The sequence below is a fragment of the Salvia hispanica genome, chromosome 6 (assembly GCF_023119035.1).
Source record: "Salvia hispanica cultivar TCC Black 2014 chromosome 6, UniMelb_Shisp_WGS_1.0, whole genome shotgun sequence".
Taxonomy (NCBI): Eukaryota; Viridiplantae; Streptophyta; class Magnoliopsida; order Lamiales; family Lamiaceae; genus Salvia; species Salvia hispanica.
In genome coordinates this window covers 47,174,001-47,195,213 of record NC_062970.1, presented here as the reverse complement: position 1 = coordinate 47,195,213, position 21,213 = coordinate 47,174,001, and the positions used below count along the sequence as shown (strand labels likewise).

Sequence of the window (21,213 nt, the reverse complement as noted above, 5' to 3'; positions counted from 1 at the left end):
ATACTAGTAATATTAAAAATTAATTAATCGAATTAAATAAAAATTATTGCATATATAGATTAGTGCATTTGACTTATGATATGATTGGGATTGTTTTGTCACAATATTACTAATTAATTAATCGAATAAAAATACTACTCGTAAAAGGGATGAAATTTCGGATATTAATTTTTTAATTATTAATTTATCTTTATTTAGAGGCTGAGCAAAACCAGAGAAAAATTCCCTCAAGAATCCAATCCATTTCTACTTCAGCTTCAACTTCTGGTAATCAATTAACTTGCTCTATGCTTCTGTGTGTGAGGGCTTCTTCTCATTGTAGCTCACTTTCTTTTTTCGGTATTGTTTTTTTTTTTTTTGGTTTTTTAATGGACGGATTTGTGGTCAAGCAGTTGATGATTTTTCAACCGAGACAATTGAAAAGTTTAGGTCTTTTATGTGTTGATGTAATGTGAAGCAGGAAATGGAATGCAATGTGGATTTGATTTGGAGTTTGGTTTTGGAACTCTGGGGTGTTTTTTCATGCCTGCAAAGTGTTCGACGAAATGTCAATGTGTTTTTCTAGTTAACTGCTTAATTACTTTACTGATTCTATTTTTATGTGAATAGTCACAAAAAAATAGAGCAATTGGTGTATGACACGGGTTTTAATGTAGAATTGGTAAAGTAAGTGAGAAGTAGTGTTAGTGGAATGATGTGTAGGGTTATTATTTGTTGAAAACTTTCCATAAATGAATGTGCTCTATTTTTTGTGGACGGCCAAAAATGGTAAATGTGCTCTTTTTTTTTGGATGGAGGGAGTAATTGCTAGTGAAATATTTTGCTTCAAAAATATCTTTTTGTGCTTTGTCATAAGCTGAAAATGATCAAACCTATATAGACACTGAGGAGCTGAAATGATGGTTTTTTGATTTGGAATGTCACACTTGTTATGTTGTGTTCCATTAAGTGAAGTGGCCCTTGTATCTTACATGACACTCTGTTTGTCACTACAGAGTGAAAGGGACTAGTCACCTGTGAAATCTAGCGAACGTCGGGAGCTCATCACCGATGACATCATCCGACGTTGGTGGGTACTCGTTGTGCTCTCTTACAGTCACACACACTACTGATATAGCTTTATAAGTTGCCGTGTCTTCAATTTGTATGTGTATATGCGATTCTTTGGAAAGAGTTTGGTACTATCTTTTACCGGTATGGAGCTTTCGCGCGTACATGAAACTGGAGATACATGAAACTGAGTTACTATTTGATAAGATTCTACTAGACTTGGTGTTTTCAGTTTTCACATTTAAAGTGGGGCTTCCAAGAACATGGTGGTTGAGTAAACCGTCGTTGTATTAGGTTTATTTCTTCCTTTCGTATTGATCGCTTTTGACCAAACATACAGATAAGAACAAGAACTCTTCCTCTTTAGGTGATTACTTGATTAGAATTTAACATTGCAAATTGAAAATAGTTGGAAATGTAAATGCAAAGTGTCTGTCTAATTACAGAAGCACAGCTTCGTTTTTTGCTTTTCTCGTATGCGCAAAGTCATATACATTTTCATGATGATTCATATATTTAGATCGTGCAAGTACTCGATAAACGCTACTGTAAAACTGTACTCTTTTGTCATGTTTTGGTAGCTCGTGATGACATGATCTTATGTTGCTACTTTCGCGAGCTGTATCAACAGGTCAAGGGGAAATGACGGGAGACAAGCTCGTTTTGAGGGGTCTCCAGTTCCACGGGTTCCACGGTGTGAAGGTAGAAGAGAGGAAGTTGGGCCAAAAGTTTCTGGTCGACGTGGATGCCTGGATGGATCTTCAACCAGCCGGTGTTTCCGACACCCTCTCGGATACCATCAGCTATACCGCTATATATCGGTAACGAACATCTCTCAGTTGTCTGCTCATCTCTCTTTACTCATTTGTTGGTTCAAATTCTTGATTGTGCACATTGAATATTGCAGCATAGTTAAAGAAGTATTGGAAGGATCCCCTCACAATCTTCTTGAATCGGTAACTGAATCGATTGCATCCAAGATATTGAACGATCATCCCCGGATTTCTGCTGTGCGTATCGTGCTGGGAAAGCCGCATGTGGCTGTGGTCGGCCCCGTCGACTATTTAGGCGTCGAGATTATCAGACGCCGAAACAGCGCTGTGAAGAGCTAGAGCCCTTGCCGTTGCTACTGTCAATTGGAATTTGTAAACCTTTGTTATGTATTTCGATTTAGTTTGCTGCATTTTCCTTTCTAAATTTGATGTTTTAATCACTCTGTTTTCATTTATCAAATATATCAAATCTTATCCTACACTATCCAAAGGGGCTTAAATTCTTGAATGTTTTGACCTTTATAATAAGCAAGCCATATTTTTACAATGCATTCAACTCTACTAAACCTTATCTTAGCCGCGAGCCAGTAACACAGATCGTCTTCGGATTCGTTGCAGAAACGTACCTAAAGAAGCTCCCAACCAAAGTCACTAGAACTTTCAGCAGCCGGTTTTCTTTCGTTGCAGTCGATTACAAGAACTGAGCTCTTCACCCCTGCTTCGCTCTTGTCGCTGAAATCTTCAAGCCCGGAAACGCATAGGTCTCGCTTCTTTGTCGACCTCAACTTCGATGAAAGCACGTTGTAGATCTTTTTCTGACGGAAACAGTTGGTTAACACATGTATATGCAGTGCGGATGCTGAGAATACTGTTAAGAGGTTGAAATAGAAAGTAGAAACCTTGTACGACTTGTGTTTCTTTGACCCTCGAGAGACGAAATGGAGTTCATCATCGTTCCCTTCCACCAAGACGCAGCTTTCCTCTAACCTCGACTTTTCAGTAGGATCGATTACCTCAATATCGAAATTATCTGAACATCATACATACAAGATTTCAAGCCAAAACCAAGATAAGCTTCATTTTCTCGAACAGAAGAAACGAGCCGCTAACCTTCATAAGACGCAGTGGCTCCTTCGCGTGCTGATCCAATATGGCAAGTTTCTATAATGTATGAATTGGTACGAGAAAGTGAGCCGTCTTCCCTGAACATATCTGCCACGACAAAAAAGAAAAGTGTGACCTTGAACGCTCTTGGTTTCTTGATTCTTCCAATAAAAACAACCTAGAAAACGAATAGAAGAAGTAAAACGGAAACTTGAAGATTACCAATAGGCGCAGGGGTAGCACCATCATCTTGCTTTACAGATTCGGCTGAAAGGATTTGGTTAGAGCTGCAGGGCTCGGGTGAAGCATCAGAAATAGGCCGACTTGTGGCCACTGCTTCGGCAGAATCATGTCGAGCAAACAACTCCGATGATGCTGTTACATTCAAGTCATCATTAACCACAAAGTAATTGCTTCGTGTTTCACACAAAGAAGGCGTGGGACGAGGTGCTTCTGGAGGGTGAGAAATCCTTTTTATTCCGATAGGGCGTCTAGTCGGACCAGCTCTCCTACTCTCTCCACAACATTCTTCGGATTGAGTAGTTTCGACCAAAACTCTATGTGGCGTGGGAGAGAGACGCTTTGCATCATCGCCATCACGAGCACTTGGGGTCGAGTCTTGAGGTGTTGAATTGCAAATATCTTCTTCGACTACAGCCTGTTTGTTGTTGATCTCTGATGTGGTCGGATTAGGCTTCTCGTTGATATCAGTTTCCGGTGGTGGCGCAGGGCCTAGACGAGACGGAAGAAGCAAATCTTGCATTACTTCTTCGTACAACTTCTTTACACTCACACCGACTTTCTGCGCCTGGTTTTCAACGTACCTGACAGTATCCTGGACGAGAAACGGAGAAAATGTTCGTTGAAACACTGTATCTTAACAAACTGCCATTATCGGAAAACAAGAAACTCGAAAGGAGGCCATACCTCGTACATGATCTCTTCGACCTCCAAACACATCGCCTCGAACTTCTCATATATGTCTCCTGCCCAAGCTACACCTTTGAAATCCATAGCAGGATATCGCTCCTATACTTAACTGCACGAATCGAAACTTTCTCAACCAACGAATCAACCAACGGAAAGAGCAATAATGAGCAATAATCAACCAACGGAAAGCTGCAACTAAACTAATTTAAGTAACCATCAAAGATTCGAGCCAATTCTCAGTGTTCTCCAACTGCATAAATGTTCCTGTAACTATCTTAACTGACATTAAAGGCTCAACGGGATAGTAAAGGTTGATCAATGAGCGAAAAGGACAGCAGAAGGGATTAAAATCACAGAGCCAAATTGTCGAATTTAAAAAAAACGAAGATAACAGTTAAGGTGCAGCATCGTGTTTATCAAGTAAACGAGTCCTCAACATCAAGTATAACGAATAAAAGTCCGTCTCTAGATAATCAACGGTTTATCAGCCAAACATTAAACAAGTCAGAAGCTTACATCACAGAAACAAAGAATCAAATATCATTAAAGCAGGTATAGTAGAGAAACCAAAAACAAGAAGCTCGGATTCGAAAGCATCAACATCGTGTGGCATCAAGTATATCGGCCAAACGTTCACCTCTACAGAATCAAGGTTTTATCAGCCAAACATCAGAAACAAAGAGAGCTTACATCACAGAAACAAAGAATCAAATATCACTAGAGAAGCCAAAAACAAGAACCTCGAATTCGAAAGCCTCAAAGGCAAGAACAACACTATAGAAAAACCTAATCCAACATAACCAGTAATTTCTCCCAAACCAGAACCAAATAAAAGAACTAAATTTGACCTCAATTTCATGTAATTCAGCTTATACTGTCACTACCAAAGATCATATTTTTCTATGCATAAAAACTGAAAAACACTATATTTAGCAATATCTAAGTGTTCAAATCAAGGGTTCTTTTTCAACCTTCACTAAAACCAAATTCCCAGCAAGAATTCATCAATCATCAACCAAATCAACAATTTAATTCATAGCATCATTTCATCAAGAACACATTTTTTATCACACTAGCTAGAAAAAAGTACTAACAGAAGAACCAAATAAAAGAACTAAATTGACCTCAGTTTCATGTAATTCAGCTTATTGTCACTACCAAAGATCATATTTTTCTATGCATAAAAACAAAAAAACACTATATTTAGCAATTTGTGTTCAAATCAAGGGCTCTTTTTCAACCTTCACTAAAACCAAATTCCCAGCAAGAATTCATCAACCAAATCAACAATCAAATTCATAGCATCATTTCATCAAGAACACAATTTTATCACACTAACTAGAAAAAAGTAACAGAAAATCTCTCTCTCCTGTCTCTCTCTCTCACACACACACACACAAACAGAAAGCTAATGAGCCCAAAAGGCCAAAATCAAAAAATTCACCAGAAACAAAATAGAAACATACACTGATCACAATATCAAGGCATAAAACAGTGGAAAAGGGGGTAAAAATAGGAACTTGGCAAGAGACAGGGGATGAATGGAGGGAGTGGTTGAGTGGAAAGAGTGAATGATTAGAGCAGAGAACAATACATTCAACTGATTTCTCTTGGACATGGATTCTTCATTCTTGGCCACGCGTACGATTAGGAAAGGGATTTAATTGGGTCAAGATTAGCAAAATAAAACCACACAAAGATTCATATTTATAGATAATTAGTTTACATCATTTATTGTTAATCAAGACATGATTTTGACATATAATTGCAGGTGTCTATACGATGTACAGAAATGGTACTATAATTGGTCTTAAATCTAAAATCGAATTACATCAATTTTATTTAATCTGATTTCTTTAGTACTCCATTTATTACTATAGTTTTGTTAATAGACTTTAATTTAAGTTCGACAAAGAAGAATTTACAAATAAATACATGGAGATTTTATCTTGACAGAGATATTCGAATGTGATTATGCAAATATTAATTTGAAAATTTTAATATTTTTCCTAAAATGAATGTAGAAGAGTAATTATATGCTTATATATTAATTAATACTCCCTCGTTCCCATTAAATATGCAACATTTAGAAATCGGCATGAGTTTTTATGTAGTGTTGTTTTGTGAGTTAATGAAGAGAGAGTAAAGTAAGAGAGATGCAAAAGCAGATATAGAGATGTTTCCATTTTAGGAAATGTTTCATTTTTAAAGGGACAGACTAAGAAGGAAAACGTTTCATTTTTAATGAGAAGGGAGTATTTATGAACCAATTAAACATAAAATTAAAACTCTATTATTTACCAATATCCAAAAATAATTTGGGATTGTTGTAAAGTTAAAAAAGTTCGAATTTCTTGTTGAATATTCGATATATATAAATAGTAGTTGGACATACGCTTCCACTTTTGTTGTAATCGAATTTTTGTTCTTGAGAACTCATACAATAAAATGAATTCTAACATTTGTAATTTACACGAATAAATTTCATCCAATTTCGTCTAACCTTTAAAATACGTATTGACCCTATTATAGGATCTTATTAAATTTGTGATAGAATCGAAAAATTGCATCAAATAGATAATCCATTAAAATGCATTTTAACCTGCAAGCAAACACGGACTCTAATCGATCGAGGTTCAAGTCACCACGAAGATAAATGGCGAACCAATATTAATAATCTTGGATTAAAAAAAGAAAAACACACACACATCCATAAAAAGACTTGGTCAAGCATTCATGGTGAGTGTAGCTAAAAGCAATTTATAAACTTCATCAATTCATAATATACAACACAGGACTTGTCTTCCACACACACACCAAGTCTAAACCACACCGCAAAGATCGCACTCTCTCGAGATTAGTAGGACGGAGCTCCGGGACCTAAGCTAAAGGCAAAGAACAAGGATTGGTGTTATCAGCATCCCCGCTACCTGGCTGCTTGAAAATCCCCAAAATCATCATCCGGTGCATCGTGTTGTTCTTTCTTCTCGGTCGCTTCTGCTTCTCCTTTTTCACATTTTTCCACTCCAGATGACTCCTCCTTTTCAAAAGATTTGCCTGGGCTAACTCTAGGGGAAATCCCTAATGGAGGCCTGTCGGGAGCATCAACGGGCGAGAGGGGTGCGGGAGGAGGAGGGGGCAGTTTGATGCTTACTGAGCCTTCTTTGTTTTTAGACTTGTCATCTAAAGAAAGATTGCTCAATTTCTGCTCGAAAAACTTGGATTTTGTGCTGCCTGTGCCACCTTCTTTCTGTTTCGTAGGAATAGAGAAACAAGATTAGATGAGCAAATGTAAAGTAATAAGGAGTTTGAGATATAGTATTACTTTCTTGAGCTGAAGCACTAGGGTCTCCCCGTCTTTCAAACTATAATCGACTGAAGAAGAATGCTGGTACTGATGCTCCATCTCTTCTGCAGTTTTCTTCTTATTCAGGTACCTAAATATTGAAGAACAGCGAGGGGGAAAACCGCCCTTAAGCATGGTTTATTATAAGGGAAAAGAAATGAAACGAGGAGATTAAGTACTTCATGTGGTCGTGAAGAGCAGCTTGGAAGTCATATGCTTCAGTTCTTTCTCGAAATCCTATACCAATGAAAGCATGGCGAAGGCGCCCATCTGCATGAACCATAACGAGTCAGTATCATTTGTGTTTATGGGCATATATGAAAACAAGTAACCACAAACAGTTCGTGTTTAAAGATAAGATGCAAAATCAACAAGGCTATGCAGTCTGCAAATGATTATCACTGCCGAGAAAGAAGATGCGACCCAAATGGTCCGTGATAGGGGAAAACATACGATTGAGTTTACCTGACTTACGCATTCAGAGCAATATGATTCTTTAATTATTCCACCCCAGAACACAAGTCAATACTAAATTTCTTTTAAAAGGTTGGAACTTTATATGTCTGTATAGCATGTCTAGTATGTGTCACCTTCAACACGAGTGCAAACGAGAAAAAATACAAATGACCAGCATAAGAGGCATGTAGTTAGGTTACTATTTAAAAATTGAATTAGTAACTTATTCTGACATGAGTGTATGTTATGTCACCAGGTGAATAAAGTTTTGGCTATAATTCAAAGGACAAAACAAGACGCTCGAAAATAATAGAAGAAGGAAGCTCTGTAGACTACCAATATTCTCTTCAACCCGAAGAACGAAATATCTGCAAAGAACCAATAGCAGTCTCAAAAAGTGGAACCAGAGTTTTAACGTTAACAAGAGTATTTCTCGAGCAGGTGACTTCAATTTTGTGACCAATTCTTTTACCTGCTGCTGTCAATTACAGCCTCCACAGGATGCAGCTCGCCATCTCTCAAAAATGCCCGAGCATACAGCTCACCTGTTACATAGATATTGGAGATTAACTGATTAAACGAGACAGAATCTTGCAAAATATAGATAGTTAAGCACCCAGTAGAAAGTTGAGAATATCCACCTGTTGTTTTATCCTCCAAACGGATAATGCATTCTTCTCCTTTACTAATAACTTTCAAAGTACCTTCCCACGTCCATTTGTTGACATTCCATTCATCAGCCCTGCAAGAAGTAATAATTTCTTTTCCCAATGAGTGCTGAGAAAAAACTTATCATTTCTAATTCACACACTGTCTTCGAAGAGTACTTGACAGAGTACAAAAAGAAGATTTTTTATCGACCAACAATGATGCTCAATCAAGATCAAGGAAATGCTAATCAACAAGTAATTTAGGCAAAAACCTGTAAGAAGCTGCAGATTTCCGTGGAGGTATCTGCAAGATTAAGCACAAGAACATTAGGATATCCGAAAAGAACACTGAAAAGTCTATACTTATTCAGAATGATGCAACATCTTTCGGGTTAAAGGTTATTGGAACTTTCCATTACTTACAGCATAGTGAATTTCATGAGATACTAAAACGCCCAAAACACAAACTGTTTGATGTCCGTATGGAATTAGCTACATGTTCATCGACTAGAACGTACGAGTAACTACATTTTATTATTTCTAACTTTAGAACAATTAACACTTCTTAAGCTGATCCAATCTTTAATTTTTCGGGTATACGTTGGTTTATCCAACCATAAGAAACATGATTAGCTACATCGCAAGTCTGCGTACCTATTCATTCAACCATGCACACATACACACTAAATCAAAACTAGTTCAGTCAAAACTAGCTTATCCCCTTCTCGGCAACAAAATATTGAATACATTGAGGATCGGTTAACAACGCAAAATCGACAAATAATGGGAGAACAGTTGTAGCAAAATACAGAAGTAGAATCATTACTAACTGCATTTCAGAAAATTACATTAACATTCATCGATTTACAGCAACACAATACATTTAGCCAAAACAGATATAGTTAAACCAATACACAAAGAGCACAACAATCAATTGAACATCCTAGCTAAATCACACCAAATGCATAGCACAAGCAAGCAAGCAAGAGCAAAAAAACCAATTTCAAATAAACATCCCCAAAAAATTAGGGAAAATGAAATCAAATCAAATCACCAGATACTTTTCTTTGCTACATGTAGAGATAATCGAATCATAACACTGAAAATTACCATGTAAACATAGCATTCCGGGACTTGAAACAGAACCAGCTCAACTGCCTCTGCTTCTTCTTCTGCAATCTTGTCTTTCTCCATATGATATGATCCTCTTATCAATCAAACAATCGAAATTAACTGTTTAAATCCAAGATACTTCCTGAATTGAATTCAATCGTTTAAGCTCCCAATCGATCTTTAACCTAATTGAATTGAATTGAATTTTAGTAGCAAAGCAATCGTCTCTGATCTGGAGAGGGATGGGAGTGGCGTAACCCAGATGGTTCAGGACATGATAGGAATTTTCAATAATGTGGTTACCCTTTTTGGAATTTAGCATAGACTTGTTTATTTTTGGGGAATCAATATTTATGTCCACCTTAATTTTACTCTGTATTTTTCCATTGTTTTCTCTCATTTACTTTATTTTCACTACTTTAGCTTTCTTATTTTATCTATTCCTTTTTATTTTATATTCTCTACTTTATTCACTTTATATCTTATTCTTTTTACTCTTTTTATCAATTTAACATATTAAATATCCATTTTTAAAATACTTTGTGTTGAAAAGTTTCGCCTCAACTATGAAAGAATGGGCAGAGTATGCAGCAATAAGATGCAATCTAGATTTTTGGTTCTAGACATCTAGTCCTCTAGATATTACTCCCTCCGTTTCATTTTATGAGTGCAAATTAGTTAGGGCACTGATTTTAAGAAATTATTAGAGTGTGTAATAATTGAAATGAGGTAGTGATTGTTGAAGTGTGTAATAATTGAAGTAAATTTTAGTAAAAGGTTGTTATGTCCTAATCTTTTAGAAACTATTTAATTATGCCATGTTTAAAATTAGTAGAAATAATACAATCAATTTTTATCGAGTTAAGCTTCATCGTAGGTTTGATTAAGAGCGGTGTAGTCTCGATTAATATACTAATTAGGTACTCCCTCCGTCCCGGCTAAGATGACACATTCCTTAGATGGCACGGGATTTTAGGAGTAATTGGTTAATGTGTTTAATTGGGAAGAGAAAAGGTGGGTGGAAGTGTTAAAATAGAGAGAGAAGAATATGAATATTTTAATAGGGATTGGAAAAAGTGGTTGAGTGTATTAATTAGAGAGAGAAAGTTTTCAAAAAAAGAAATGTGTATCTTAGTTGGGACAAACTAAAAAGGAAAACATGTCATCTTAAGTTGGACGGAGGGAGTATTAATTTATTTTTGCTCAACTTGCGTTAAGGAGGTATATTATTTTGATTCTTGGCATAAACTCTTTATTCCTTGCCACTTATTGAATGGAATTTAAGTTCAACATGTGAGATATATTTTCCACTCAGTATAGCTTGTTGGCAATTTTAATTGGTGTCCACATAATTTTAAGATTGATTATTAAAAAAAAAATACTAAAATATGTATAAATAGTTCTAAAAGACCTTGTGTAAGTTGTGTGATAGGCTCCACCTATTAGGAGTTTGTGAGTTATAAATGTTTCAGTTGGTCAAAAATATACACTCAATTCAGTATGTTCTACACAAATGATCAAAACCATAATATAATTTCAAAAATGAAAAGTCAAATGACGGTATATGGTTGATTAAATTATAAAAATGTACAACTTCATTTTCTTTATCTACACAGTAGTATTGTACATGGCATGTTATAATTTTTTATGTACAAAAAATAACAAACTACTATAGAATGATGGGGTAAAATTATTGGAAACAAAATGAATAGGGAAAAATTAGAGTAAAAAAAAATGTAAACATATAATTTGAAATAATTTGTTTATACCTTATCCAAATCCCACTTATATATATGCACGTATGCATAAATCATGCAATTTAACTACTCAAAAAATAATCTCTCTAGATGGAATGACCAGCAATAAGAACTTAGATGCAACTAACCTCAATAATTGTTTAATTAAACAGTATTCAACTGATTACAGAGACGATGTCAACGCTTTTCTTTAAATAATTACTTAATCTTAAATTATTGAGATCGTTGTAAATTAGATCTAATTTTGTGTTAATAATATCTCAATATTTACATTTGCTGCCTCTTCTAATTTTTTTAGTTGAGATTTGGATATCCATCACATGTCAAAAGCTTGGAGTTGAGATTAGGGTTTTTAACATTTTACCTATCACTTTCTCTTTTTAACGAGCACCAAAATCAAATGTTGAAACTCAAATTTAATTATGATTTTTGAACATTATTGTCTAGGTTGTCCTCTCATATTGTCAATTTCATATATATACATACATCATCATGAATTGCATGATATTAGGAGGCATAATTTAATTTAGGGTTTTATATTGGATTTATAAGAATTAATTTAATATGCATAAAATAAACACATTATGTCAAAAATGTCAAATATTAATATATAAAATAATTGGTTGACACAGAATGAGGGGAATTTGTGTTAAAATATGGAAGTAGTTAACTACATTTTGTAGAGAGATACGTTGCATGTGTGTGAGGTCATTACGCCTAGGATTCCAAGTGATTGGTTGAAGTTTGGGTTTGAATGTGATTAAATTAATTGTTGTTGTATAAAATGCTAACAATAATACGTGCCATTAATTATAAATTAATACCGATTGGAAATAAATATTGGGATCAATAACTTGTAATTTTCCTTAACTTGTAGATTAGTGATAGTGCATTCCAATAATTTGGCATTCATTAATAATTTATTAATAGATCATGAATATACATTTTCTAAAATTTTGAACTAGACTTTTGTTTAAATATGACACGAAGCAATGTCCACACTTTAATTAAATTAAAAGATACATGGTCAAAACTCATGGTTTGAAAAGTTGTTACCACATTAAGTGGGAATTCAATATAAAGGAAAGAAGATCGATTTTGACAATTTGTAATGAAGGGAACAACAAAGTGTTTACATTATTTCAAATATACAAAGCATAAATCATGAAATAAAACAAAGAGGAAGAAGGCATATGACAAGGCATGCACATCCCTTTTGTACAACAAACTAGATTAAAAATATGTATGCCAACCCATATGCCATCATCAAATTCATCCAAACAAATCCCACTTACGAGCTCGAAGAGGCGAAGAGCGACGACACTCTTCGCCTCTTGCTCGAGCTATTTCTCGATGAGAACTCCTCCGAAGCATAGAATTTTTCTAGCACAGAACGGAAAGCCTGACGAATCGAATCAACAAGGGGCTGGACCTGGCCTTTTAGTCCCGAGATCACGAACACGCCTAGCATTCTCGTCCCCAAGGTGGAAATCTCGGCCCTCACGGGGCTGTGGGGGAGAGCCTCCACGGCTTCTCTCAAATCGGAGAGAAGCTCGTGCTTGAAATCGCAACATAGGGAAGCTCGGATGGAAGTTGAGGCGGCGTCGTTGGGATCCTCCTCTTCTTCCACGGTCACTTCATCGACATCGGTCGGCACCACCGTGCCTTTGGTGGCCTCGGCTGCAGTCTCCTTTAGTAGCTTCACTCGACTGATGACTTCACCTAGTAGGCCAGCTTTGTCCATCTAACCATGTTGAATTAATGCAAAATCATCAAACAATCCAAACATATTCTTATTGTTAATTTTGTTTAATTAATAGTAGTAGTATTATGTAATTAGCACGGCCAAAGATTTAATGGTCGGCCATGGTGGATTCAGAATTTTCGATTTGAAAATGCAACAAGTAAAATTTTGAAATAAATGTTCTCGATCTATAAAAATTGAAATTCTATTAGTTTTGAGGATATATAATTAGATAAAAGAATATTAGTACTATGTAAAAGTTTTAAGATTAAGTACATTTGTACCCCTTGTTCTAGCTGGATTCGTGGTCGAAAATCAACATGACACGTAGCAACTTATAATTAGGGTTTGTTCCGGCGCACCCATTGGGCAAAAGAGCATAAATTTCGACTCAGACCAGATCTATTTTGACCGCTCTATCTACGACCGACTTTCTAGATAACAAACCCTAACTTCTATGTGTAACAAAAAAGCACAAAATCAATCTAGTCCCAAACCATCTTATACTTTGCAAGAAACACCAAAAAATCAAAATCAAAATCAACACACACACACAAAACACACAACAAGATAACCATAACTAGAAAGAAAACAACAAAATCCACACCTTTGCAGTCCCAGGAGTTAGGGTTCTAAGGGTAGCCAAATGAGCATTGATCCTCTCCCTTCTCCGCCTCTCGGCATCGCTGTGATTCCTCAAAGCAATCAAAGCCTTATCCGCGTCTCCCATCTTCTGTCTCGGATTCATCGTGAGCTCTCCCGTCTCGCTATTCAGAAGCAACATGGAAGAAGAAGACGAAGACGGGGAAGCTCCGAGATTCCTCACCACGCCTTCGAACCCCATGTAGCTCCCTTGAATCCCATCAAAACCGTCGAAAAAATCCATTAATCTTGAAATTTTTTTTTTGATTAATTGTTAGAGCCTACAAATTTTTGAGATGAAGTGCTTTGCAAAAACACTTGCTTTGGCTTCCATTTCTTGAAATTAAGGGAGAGAGAAGATATATGGCTCTTGGTGTTACTTCTTTGAGGGCATATTTGTAGTGTGATAATGTTATTAAATTAATGTGTGTGTGAGCTGTGATTATTTATGTGGGAGATGTGGATTAATAACCTGCAATTTACCTAACCAAATAGTTAATTGTACATAGGTCAACTCGAGAGTTGATGTGTGTTCCAAAATATTTTAGTTTTAATTAATCCCATGTTCATGTGCTATGAACATGTACGGCTAATGATGGTGATGAGAATTTTGTATTGTTTTATGGTTTAATTATTGGCGCATGCTTGAAGGGACTTGTAATGACCTTTGCAATTTTATACTATCACTTGGTGAAAAATATGAATGGGAGCAATATTTGGTGGATAATAGTGATGGTCAATTAAGAATTTTGACTGGAATAGAAATTATAACAAAAAAAAAAGATAGCTTAATTGCTTGTTTTTTACTCTCTCTGCTCGCTAATACATGTCCTATATTTCATTTTCGATCTGTTGGTTGTTGCATGTCTTATTTACCTTTAACTATTTTTGATAATAAACCTAATATTACACTTACTCATTTACTCACATTTTAATATAAAATTAATATTATATATGTATATAACAGTAGGATATACACTTTACTAACTTTCCCTTTGCATCTGTTATTAGTGGATGAGTTGAAGATTGTCAGAGGCTGAGCAGAAACAAGAGCTTCACGAAGAGGTAGGTTATGCTGAATTGTAGTTGAACTATGGATTCTTGTTGTTTTTACCTTCTCGTGGCATTGTTGTGGGTTTTGGCTTGGTGAGGGGATGGTTGGTTTTGTTACTTTGTTGGGGCTGCTTAGTTAGGTTGTCTTTTTGCTTGTTTTGGAACCCTTTTCTGGGAGATAAAGGGTTTCGTTTTTATTGGTGGTCTCGCCTTTGGGTTTGTCTTTTTATGGCTCGTTGTTTTGTGGCCTGAGCATTTACTTTTCATAATATAAAAAAACTTTTCTAAGTTAAACTTGAGTCCATCGAGTCAAAGTGGAGACGAGTATTCATGGACTGAGAGTTAAAATGAAATTTATCTAATAAGTACTCCCTCCGTCTCGGCTCAGATGACACATTCCTTGGCCGACACGGAATTTTATGAGTTATTGGTTAATGAGTTTAATTGGAGAGCAAAAAGGTGGGGGTAGGTATTAAAATAGAGAGAGAAAGAAAGATGAATATTTTAATAAGAGTGAGAAAAAGTGGTTGGGTGTATTAATTGGAGAGAAAAAGTTTCTAAAAAAGGAAATGTGTCATCTTAATTGGGACAAACTAAAAAGGAAAATGTATCATTTTAAGTGGGACGGAGGAAGTACTATAGGACTCCGTGTAAGGATTGTGAACTATGGTATTAACATTTTTACAATTATTGTGTTAAAGAAATTGTTTTGAATTAAATAAGTGATAATTAGTGTTAATAACTATGAAATTCAGTATGTCACGTGTCATTTCCAGGTTCCACCTAGATTCTATGCTAATACATGAATGTAAACATCTATATATATACGTACACTATTGTAAGTCAACCATGCACTACAAAAATAGAAAATGAATGACCACTTAGCCAGGAATTCATTCCATAGGTACTTGCTTTCTTTTAGTTTTTCATAATTTTATTGTATAATACAAAGATGATTGTAGAAAACATAAATAGTGAGGTGAAGTTTGAAACAACATCCTTTTAAACTTCTTATGTGAAAAAACTCCATCCCTAAAGCAAAGTTGGAGCAAAAATGCCACACCACGAGTCGACGATAGCTCAAAAGACTGAATTTAATGATTTTCCAAACCCCACCTTACTCCACCGCCAAATTCGGAAAGTGTACAAACCATTATAATTGGGATGGGCCTTTGTATATCATTGTTTAATTCCAGGTCAAGCCATTATAATTGGGTTGGGCCTTTACATTTCTTGTTTACTAACATTAAAGTCTAAAAGCAAGAAATAAATTTACTTTCTTAAATCATTACAAACTTGTGCAGGATAGATACCACACGTGCGCCGCCGAGCAGTCGTGTTCGTGTTGGATTCTTTATTTTATGTCCGCTAGTAGTAATAAATTTGTCTCTTGTAAATGATTTTTTTGGACCCTATATTAGTTTATATAGATACAATGAACTGAATTCACATGCACAATATTATCTGAACCTACAAAAACATCAAAAAAGCATGAGAAATTACAACTTTTATGGCAATTAACTGATTATACTCTATCCTATCTCACGGCAGAAAAAGAATACCAGTAATACTCTATTTTTTAAATATATCTTAAGAGTATATATTAAGTGAATTAAAGTTAAATACTTTAACATCAATCACGAAAATAGACAAGTTATTATAAACCTTAAGAGCAGTGGCGGATCTAGGGGGGCAGGAGGGGGCGGTCGCCCCCTCCATGCGACTATTTTCTCCTTATCGGGACGTAAAATTACCATATCCGGCTCCTCCGTTTGCCTCCGGCGTCGCTCCGAACAACGACAAAAAATAGCCATATCCACACTTAATCAAGCTAATACTATATATTCCGCTCCCTCCGTTTCCGGATCCTGGATCCGCCACTGCTTAAGAGTTAAGAGCAATTGCAACGCATCAAAAAAAGACGAGGCTGGTTGAAGGCTTCAATGAGTTAAGAGCAATTGCAATGCATCAAAAGACGAGACTGGTCGAAGGCTTCAATCAACTTTTATGTTTCACTCTCATATTTAAAAAATTTCATAAACTTAACGAAGCATGTAGTACAAATCTTAAGTACATCCACAATGCATAAAAAACAAGGCTAGCCGAAAACGATGCTTTGTAAGCTAGTCCGAGCTATAACACAATAAATATATTGTGAGGATAAAAAGATCAATGTATGTAAACACACCAAAATAGGAGGATAAGTGTATTATAGCATAAAAATTTAACTAATTAAAAAATGTGATCTCACCTAACTCCAATTTCCCCAATATTTAACACAAAAACAGTGTTTAACACCTTAAACCCTATCTCTCTCAGCTGAGCTCTGTAGCATTCATCTCCTCTCACTCGGAAAAGCTCCCCCAATCATGGCGGCGGCCGCCCCTACCTCCTTCTCCACCGCCTCCGCATCCGCCAGAGCTCTCAATCCCCCTACCAAAGCCCCAGCCGCATCCCTCGGCTTCCTATCCTCCTCGTCCCCCTCTCTCAAGGCGCTCCGCTCCGCCGCGTGTTCCACCGCCGCCTCCGGCTCCGCCGCCGCAGCTCGCATGGTCTCCGTCCCCGCAATCAAGCCTCAGGAGTCTCTCGATTTCCAGACCTCGGTGTTCAACAAGGAGAAGGTCAATCTCGCCGGTCACGAGGAGGTGTGTTTATTGCTGTTGCCAATGTGTGTGGATTTTGATTGATTTGGGGGAAATGTTGCTGTGAGGTTTTATTTTGTTTATTTCTGTTCCAATTGAAGAATTATACGGTCTGTTGTTTAATCTAGTTGGTAGCTATGTAGATGAAGATATGCTCTAATTTAATTAGCTGATGCCCTAACTTGTTTGTATTGAGATTTTAGTAATTTGTGATTTTGATTATGTTTTTGTGTGATTGATGATGATTTTGTATTTTGTGTGCAGTACATTGTGAGAGGAGGAAGGAATCTCTTCAAGTTGTTGCCAGATGCATTTAAGGGCATTAAGCAGATTGGGGTGATTGGTTGGGGCTCACAGGTACCTCATTGTAGCACTTTATGATGCTGGTTTTTATTGAAATGTTTTGTCTTATTGTCTTGTTGTGGATTTCAGATAATTGCTCTTGCTGCATTACTAGCATTCTAGCAATATGCATTTAGGGAATTTTCTCTTTTTAGTTTTTATCATTATTGTGTTGATTCATTGTTGTGATGAGTGAAGTATTGTATTTTTTGTGTAGGGACCTGCTCAAGCTCAGAATTTGAGGGATTCTCTTGCTGAAGTAAATTCTGATATAGTTGTTAAGGTAACTTTATGTTTTATTATTATGACCTCATATTGTAGATGATGTACATATTTTGATCTTTTATGAAGTGACTGATCTTATGTTTGCTTCCATCCAGATTGGTTTGAGAAAGGGTTCTCGTTCATTTGCTGAGGCTCGTGCTGCTGGGTTTACTGAGGAAAGTGGGACGCTTGGAGACATATATGAAACGATATCAGGCAGTGACTTGGTGCTGCTCTTGATATCGGATTCGGCTCAGGTAAGAATTGCCCGAAAGCTTCATTGAGGCCCTTGATTGAAAGCAGTGTGTTACAACTATATAAGTATCTCTTTGTTGAAGATGTCTTTTTTATAATTGATTCACTGTTGCATTGCAGGCTGATAATTATGAAAAAGTGTTCTCACACATGAAACCAAACAGTATACTTGGACTTTCCCATGGGTTCCTCTTGGGACATCTGCAATCAGTGGGTCTTGACTTTCCAAAGAACATTAGCGTAATAGCTGTGTGTCCCAAAGGGATGGGTCCCTCTGTGAGACGGTTATACGTTCAAGGAAAAGAAGTTAATGGTGCTGGTATCAATTCAAGTTTTGCTGTTCACCAGGTATTCATCTTGACTTTACATGTTATATGTATATCCAGTGGCATGATTCATTTAGGTGACTTTTTGCTGTGATGCAAAATAATGATTGTGCCTCTTTTTTCTCGAAGGATGTTGATGGAAGAGCTACTGATGTTGCCCTTGGATGGTCAGTGGCCCTTGGTTCACCTTTCACTTTTGCCACTACCTTGGAGCAGGAATATAGAAGTGATATCTTTGGGGAGCGAGGTAAGAGAGTCTCTCCAGAGGTTACTTTCCTTGTTGGCTCGGAAAATTCTAAATAACCTTTCCTAAATCAGGTATTTTGCTTGGTGCTGTACATGGTGTCGTGGAGTGCTTATTCAGAAGGTACACTGAAAATGGAATGAGTGAAGATCTTGCTTATAAGAACACAGTTGAGAGCATTACAGGGACAATATCAAAGACCATATCAACAAAGGTTAGTCGAAGAGTTAATTCATTTTTGAATCTTCATCGCCCTTACATATTTTGGCTCAAGACATATGAACATTACTGTTACAGGGTATGCTAGCAGTCTATAATGCCTTAGATGCACAAGGCAAAAAGGACTTTGAGACAGCGTATAGTGCTTCATACTATCCCTGCATGGACATCCTTTATGAATGCTACGAAGATGTGGCCAGTGGCAGTGAGATCAGGAGTGTTGTCTTGGCTGGCCGTCGATTTTATGTATGTCTTCCAGTGATTCATGTTGATGAGACAAGTTGCCTTTCTCTAACCAATAATTATCTCTCTGCTTTTCTCCTTCAGGAAAAGGAAGGCCTCCCTGCCTTCCCTATGGGTAAAATTGACCAGACCCGGATGTGGAAAGTTGGCGAGCGTGTGAGAGCTCAGCGCCCAGCAGGTGATTTGGGACCTCTTTATCCTTTCACAGCTGGAGTCTTTGTGGCACTCATGATGGCTCAGGTGCATTCTTCGTTTCTCACCTCTTATCCATTTCTCTAGTTTGAGGTCTTGAGAAAAAAGATTCAAATTTTGCTTTTGGAAAACACAGATAGAGATCTTGAGGAAGAAGGGGCACTCCTACTCCGAGATCATAAATGAGAGTGTGATCGAGTCTGTGGACTCGTTGAATCCTTTCATGCATGCTCGCGGTGTATCTTTCATGGTGGACAACTGCTCAACAACAGCGCGGTTGGGATCGAGGAAATGGGCCCCAAGATTCGATTACATCCTCACACAGCAGGCGCTGGTTGCAGTCGACAACGGCTCCCCCATCAACCAGGACCTCTTGAGCAACTTCCTGTCTGACCCTGTGCACGGTGCCATCGAAGTATGCGCCCAGCTGAGGCCCACCGTCGACATCTCAGTGCCCGCAGATGCAGATTTCGTCCGCCCGGAGCTGCGGCAATCCGGCAACTGAAGACATGCAATTTTTCTCTACTTAGTTTGAACTGAGCTTTTAGAATGCTCTGGTTGAACCTTTTTTCTTGTGTATGTTTCGAGTGACGCTTTTGCAATAAGTTTGATATGCTAGTTCGTTTAATTCATATAATTCTTGCAAAAATTATGGACTCATTTTTCGGTTAATGCACCCACCTCAAATAAGCATCCCTTGTTTAAATACTAAAATGCAATAGATGATACTTAATCCATTCCTAAAAAATACTAGTAGAATATTTCATTAGATACTAGAATACCCAAACAGAATATTATACTATTGGAGTCTAGAATAAGTATATTAATAAGTATTTTTCATATTAAAAATGGGGAATTTTATTAGCACGTAGCCCACTTCATATCCCAAAATCCTACGACTTCAATTCACATTTTTTTTTTGCCAATTTGCAGTCCTTGATCTCGCTATAGGTGTGAGCAAAAAATGGAACTCTCACAAGAGAGAACACATTCTCTAATAAATACAAATATATAAACATAAAGCCCTAAGGCCACATTAGTTCCTGGCAATACACACTTCGCGCTGAAGATTTTCTATATACACTGCCCAAGCGACTATCAATTGGTATGATCACCCTTTTCCTTTCCATCTTTTGTATGACGATAGCCTTCAGTGCGGCGCTATATCTAGTATTTTGACGGGAGAAGATGTGGGCTGTATATTTGTGACCTTCGATTACTATTATCCCGATTATGTCATTCATGCGGTTGGAGTTCCAACTTTTCATTGATGTAGTCTTTTCCACATACGGCCGTGGTGCTTTTGGCAAGCCAAGTGGTCATCAGTTTAGCTAAAATCACATTCAGATATCATCATTAATATTGTCCTATCCTTCATTGAGTTTGTTGTTGTTGTTGTTTCCTGAATGAAGAATAAAATAATATTAATGATATATCTGAATGTGATTTTAGCTAAACTGACCACCACTTGGCTTGCCGAAGGCACACGACCATATGTGGAGAAGACTACGGCAATGGAAAGTTGGAACTCCAACCGCATGAATGACATGATCGGGATAATAGTAACCGAAGTCAGCAAATATACAACCCACGTCTTTTCACGACAAAATACTAGACACAGTGCCGCACTGAAGGCTATCATCATAGAAAAGATGGAAAGGAAAAGGGCGACCATACCAATTGATCGTCGCTTGGGGAGCGTGTAAAGAAAATCTTCCCCGGCGTAGAGTGAAGTGTGTATGGCTAGGAACACCAGGAGTGAAATTATGGATGTGATGGGTGAGACTACATTTGCAACTGCAAAGACGACGTGGAGTGGTGATTCCTCATAAGGGCCTATCCTCACTAGGAAGATCTCTTTTTCATAA

General features: G+C 37.0%; 5 protein-coding genes across 8 annotated transcripts; 2 read left to right on the top strand and 3 right to left on the bottom strand.

The window, feature by feature from the left end:
• The first annotated feature begins 148 nt into the window (after positions 1-148).
• On the top strand, positions 149-2,307 carry LOC125196759 (dihydroneopterin aldolase 1-like). Of its 3 annotated transcripts, none has more exons than XM_048095374.1 (4): positions 149-267; positions 996-1,069; positions 1,682-1,871; positions 1,958-2,307. In XM_048095374.1, exons 2-4 carry the CDS (start codon positions 1,051-1,053, stop codon positions 2,160-2,162), a joined length of 414 nt encoding a protein of 137 aa, XP_047951331.1. In that variant the 5' UTR covers positions 149-267; positions 996-1,050; the 3' UTR covers positions 2,163-2,307. The 3 variants fall into 3 exon arrangements, with proteins under 3 accessions (XP_047951331.1, XP_047951333.1, XP_047951332.1); XM_048095375.1 differs by lacking the exon at positions 149-267 and adding an exon at positions 321-339; XM_048095376.1 differs by lacking the exon at positions 996-1,069 and having other exon boundaries at positions 205-267.
• LOC125196758 lies at positions 2,248-5,568 on the bottom strand. 2 transcript variants are annotated; one of them, XM_048095373.1, is made up of 6 exons: positions 5,452-5,568; positions 3,855-3,966; positions 3,150-3,762; positions 2,934-3,035; positions 2,723-2,853; positions 2,248-2,638 (listed from the first exon to the last, which is right to left on the bottom strand). In XM_048095373.1, exons 2-6 carry the CDS (start codon positions 3,939-3,941, stop codon positions 2,450-2,452), a joined length of 1,122 nt encoding a protein of 373 aa, XP_047951330.1. In that variant the 5' UTR covers positions 3,942-3,966; positions 5,452-5,568; the 3' UTR covers positions 2,248-2,449. The 2 variants fall into 2 exon arrangements, with proteins under 2 accessions (XP_047951330.1, XP_047951329.1); XM_048095372.1 differs by having other exon boundaries at positions 5,324-5,458.
• A 1,029-nt stretch (positions 5,569-6,597) lies between these two features.
• Positions 6,598-9,707, bottom strand: LOC125192881 (NECAP-like protein CG9132). The gene is made up of 8 exons (XM_048090552.1): positions 9,420-9,707; positions 8,582-8,613; positions 8,301-8,401; positions 8,132-8,204; positions 7,996-8,027; positions 7,383-7,473; positions 7,183-7,294; positions 6,598-7,107 (listed from the first exon to the last, which is right to left on the bottom strand). Exons 1-8 carry the CDS (start codon positions 9,501-9,503, stop codon positions 6,784-6,786), a joined length of 849 nt encoding a protein of 282 aa, XP_047946509.1. The 5' UTR covers positions 9,504-9,707; the 3' UTR covers positions 6,598-6,783.
• A 2,512-nt stretch (positions 9,708-12,219) lies between these two features.
• LOC125197179 (transcription factor bHLH30-like) lies at positions 12,220-13,926 on the bottom strand. The gene is made up of 2 exons (XM_048095891.1): positions 13,531-13,926; positions 12,220-12,923 (listed from the first exon to the last, which is right to left on the bottom strand). Exons 1-2 carry the CDS (start codon positions 13,807-13,809, stop codon positions 12,471-12,473), a joined length of 732 nt encoding a protein of 243 aa, XP_047951848.1. The 5' UTR covers positions 13,810-13,926; the 3' UTR covers positions 12,220-12,470.
• Positions 13,927-16,911: 2,985 nt separating this feature from the next.
• LOC125196074 (ketol-acid reductoisomerase, chloroplastic) lies at positions 16,912-19,975 on the top strand. Its single transcript, XM_048094437.1, has 10 exons — positions 16,912-17,263; positions 17,525-17,617; positions 17,820-17,885; positions 17,983-18,123; positions 18,242-18,469; positions 18,577-18,694; positions 18,766-18,905; positions 18,989-19,156; positions 19,238-19,393; positions 19,482-19,975. Exons 1-10 carry the CDS (start codon positions 16,988-16,990, stop codon positions 19,848-19,850), a joined length of 1,755 nt encoding a protein of 584 aa, XP_047950394.1. The 5' UTR covers positions 16,912-16,987; the 3' UTR covers positions 19,851-19,975.
• The last annotated feature ends 1,238 nt before the right edge of the window (positions 19,976-21,213 follow it).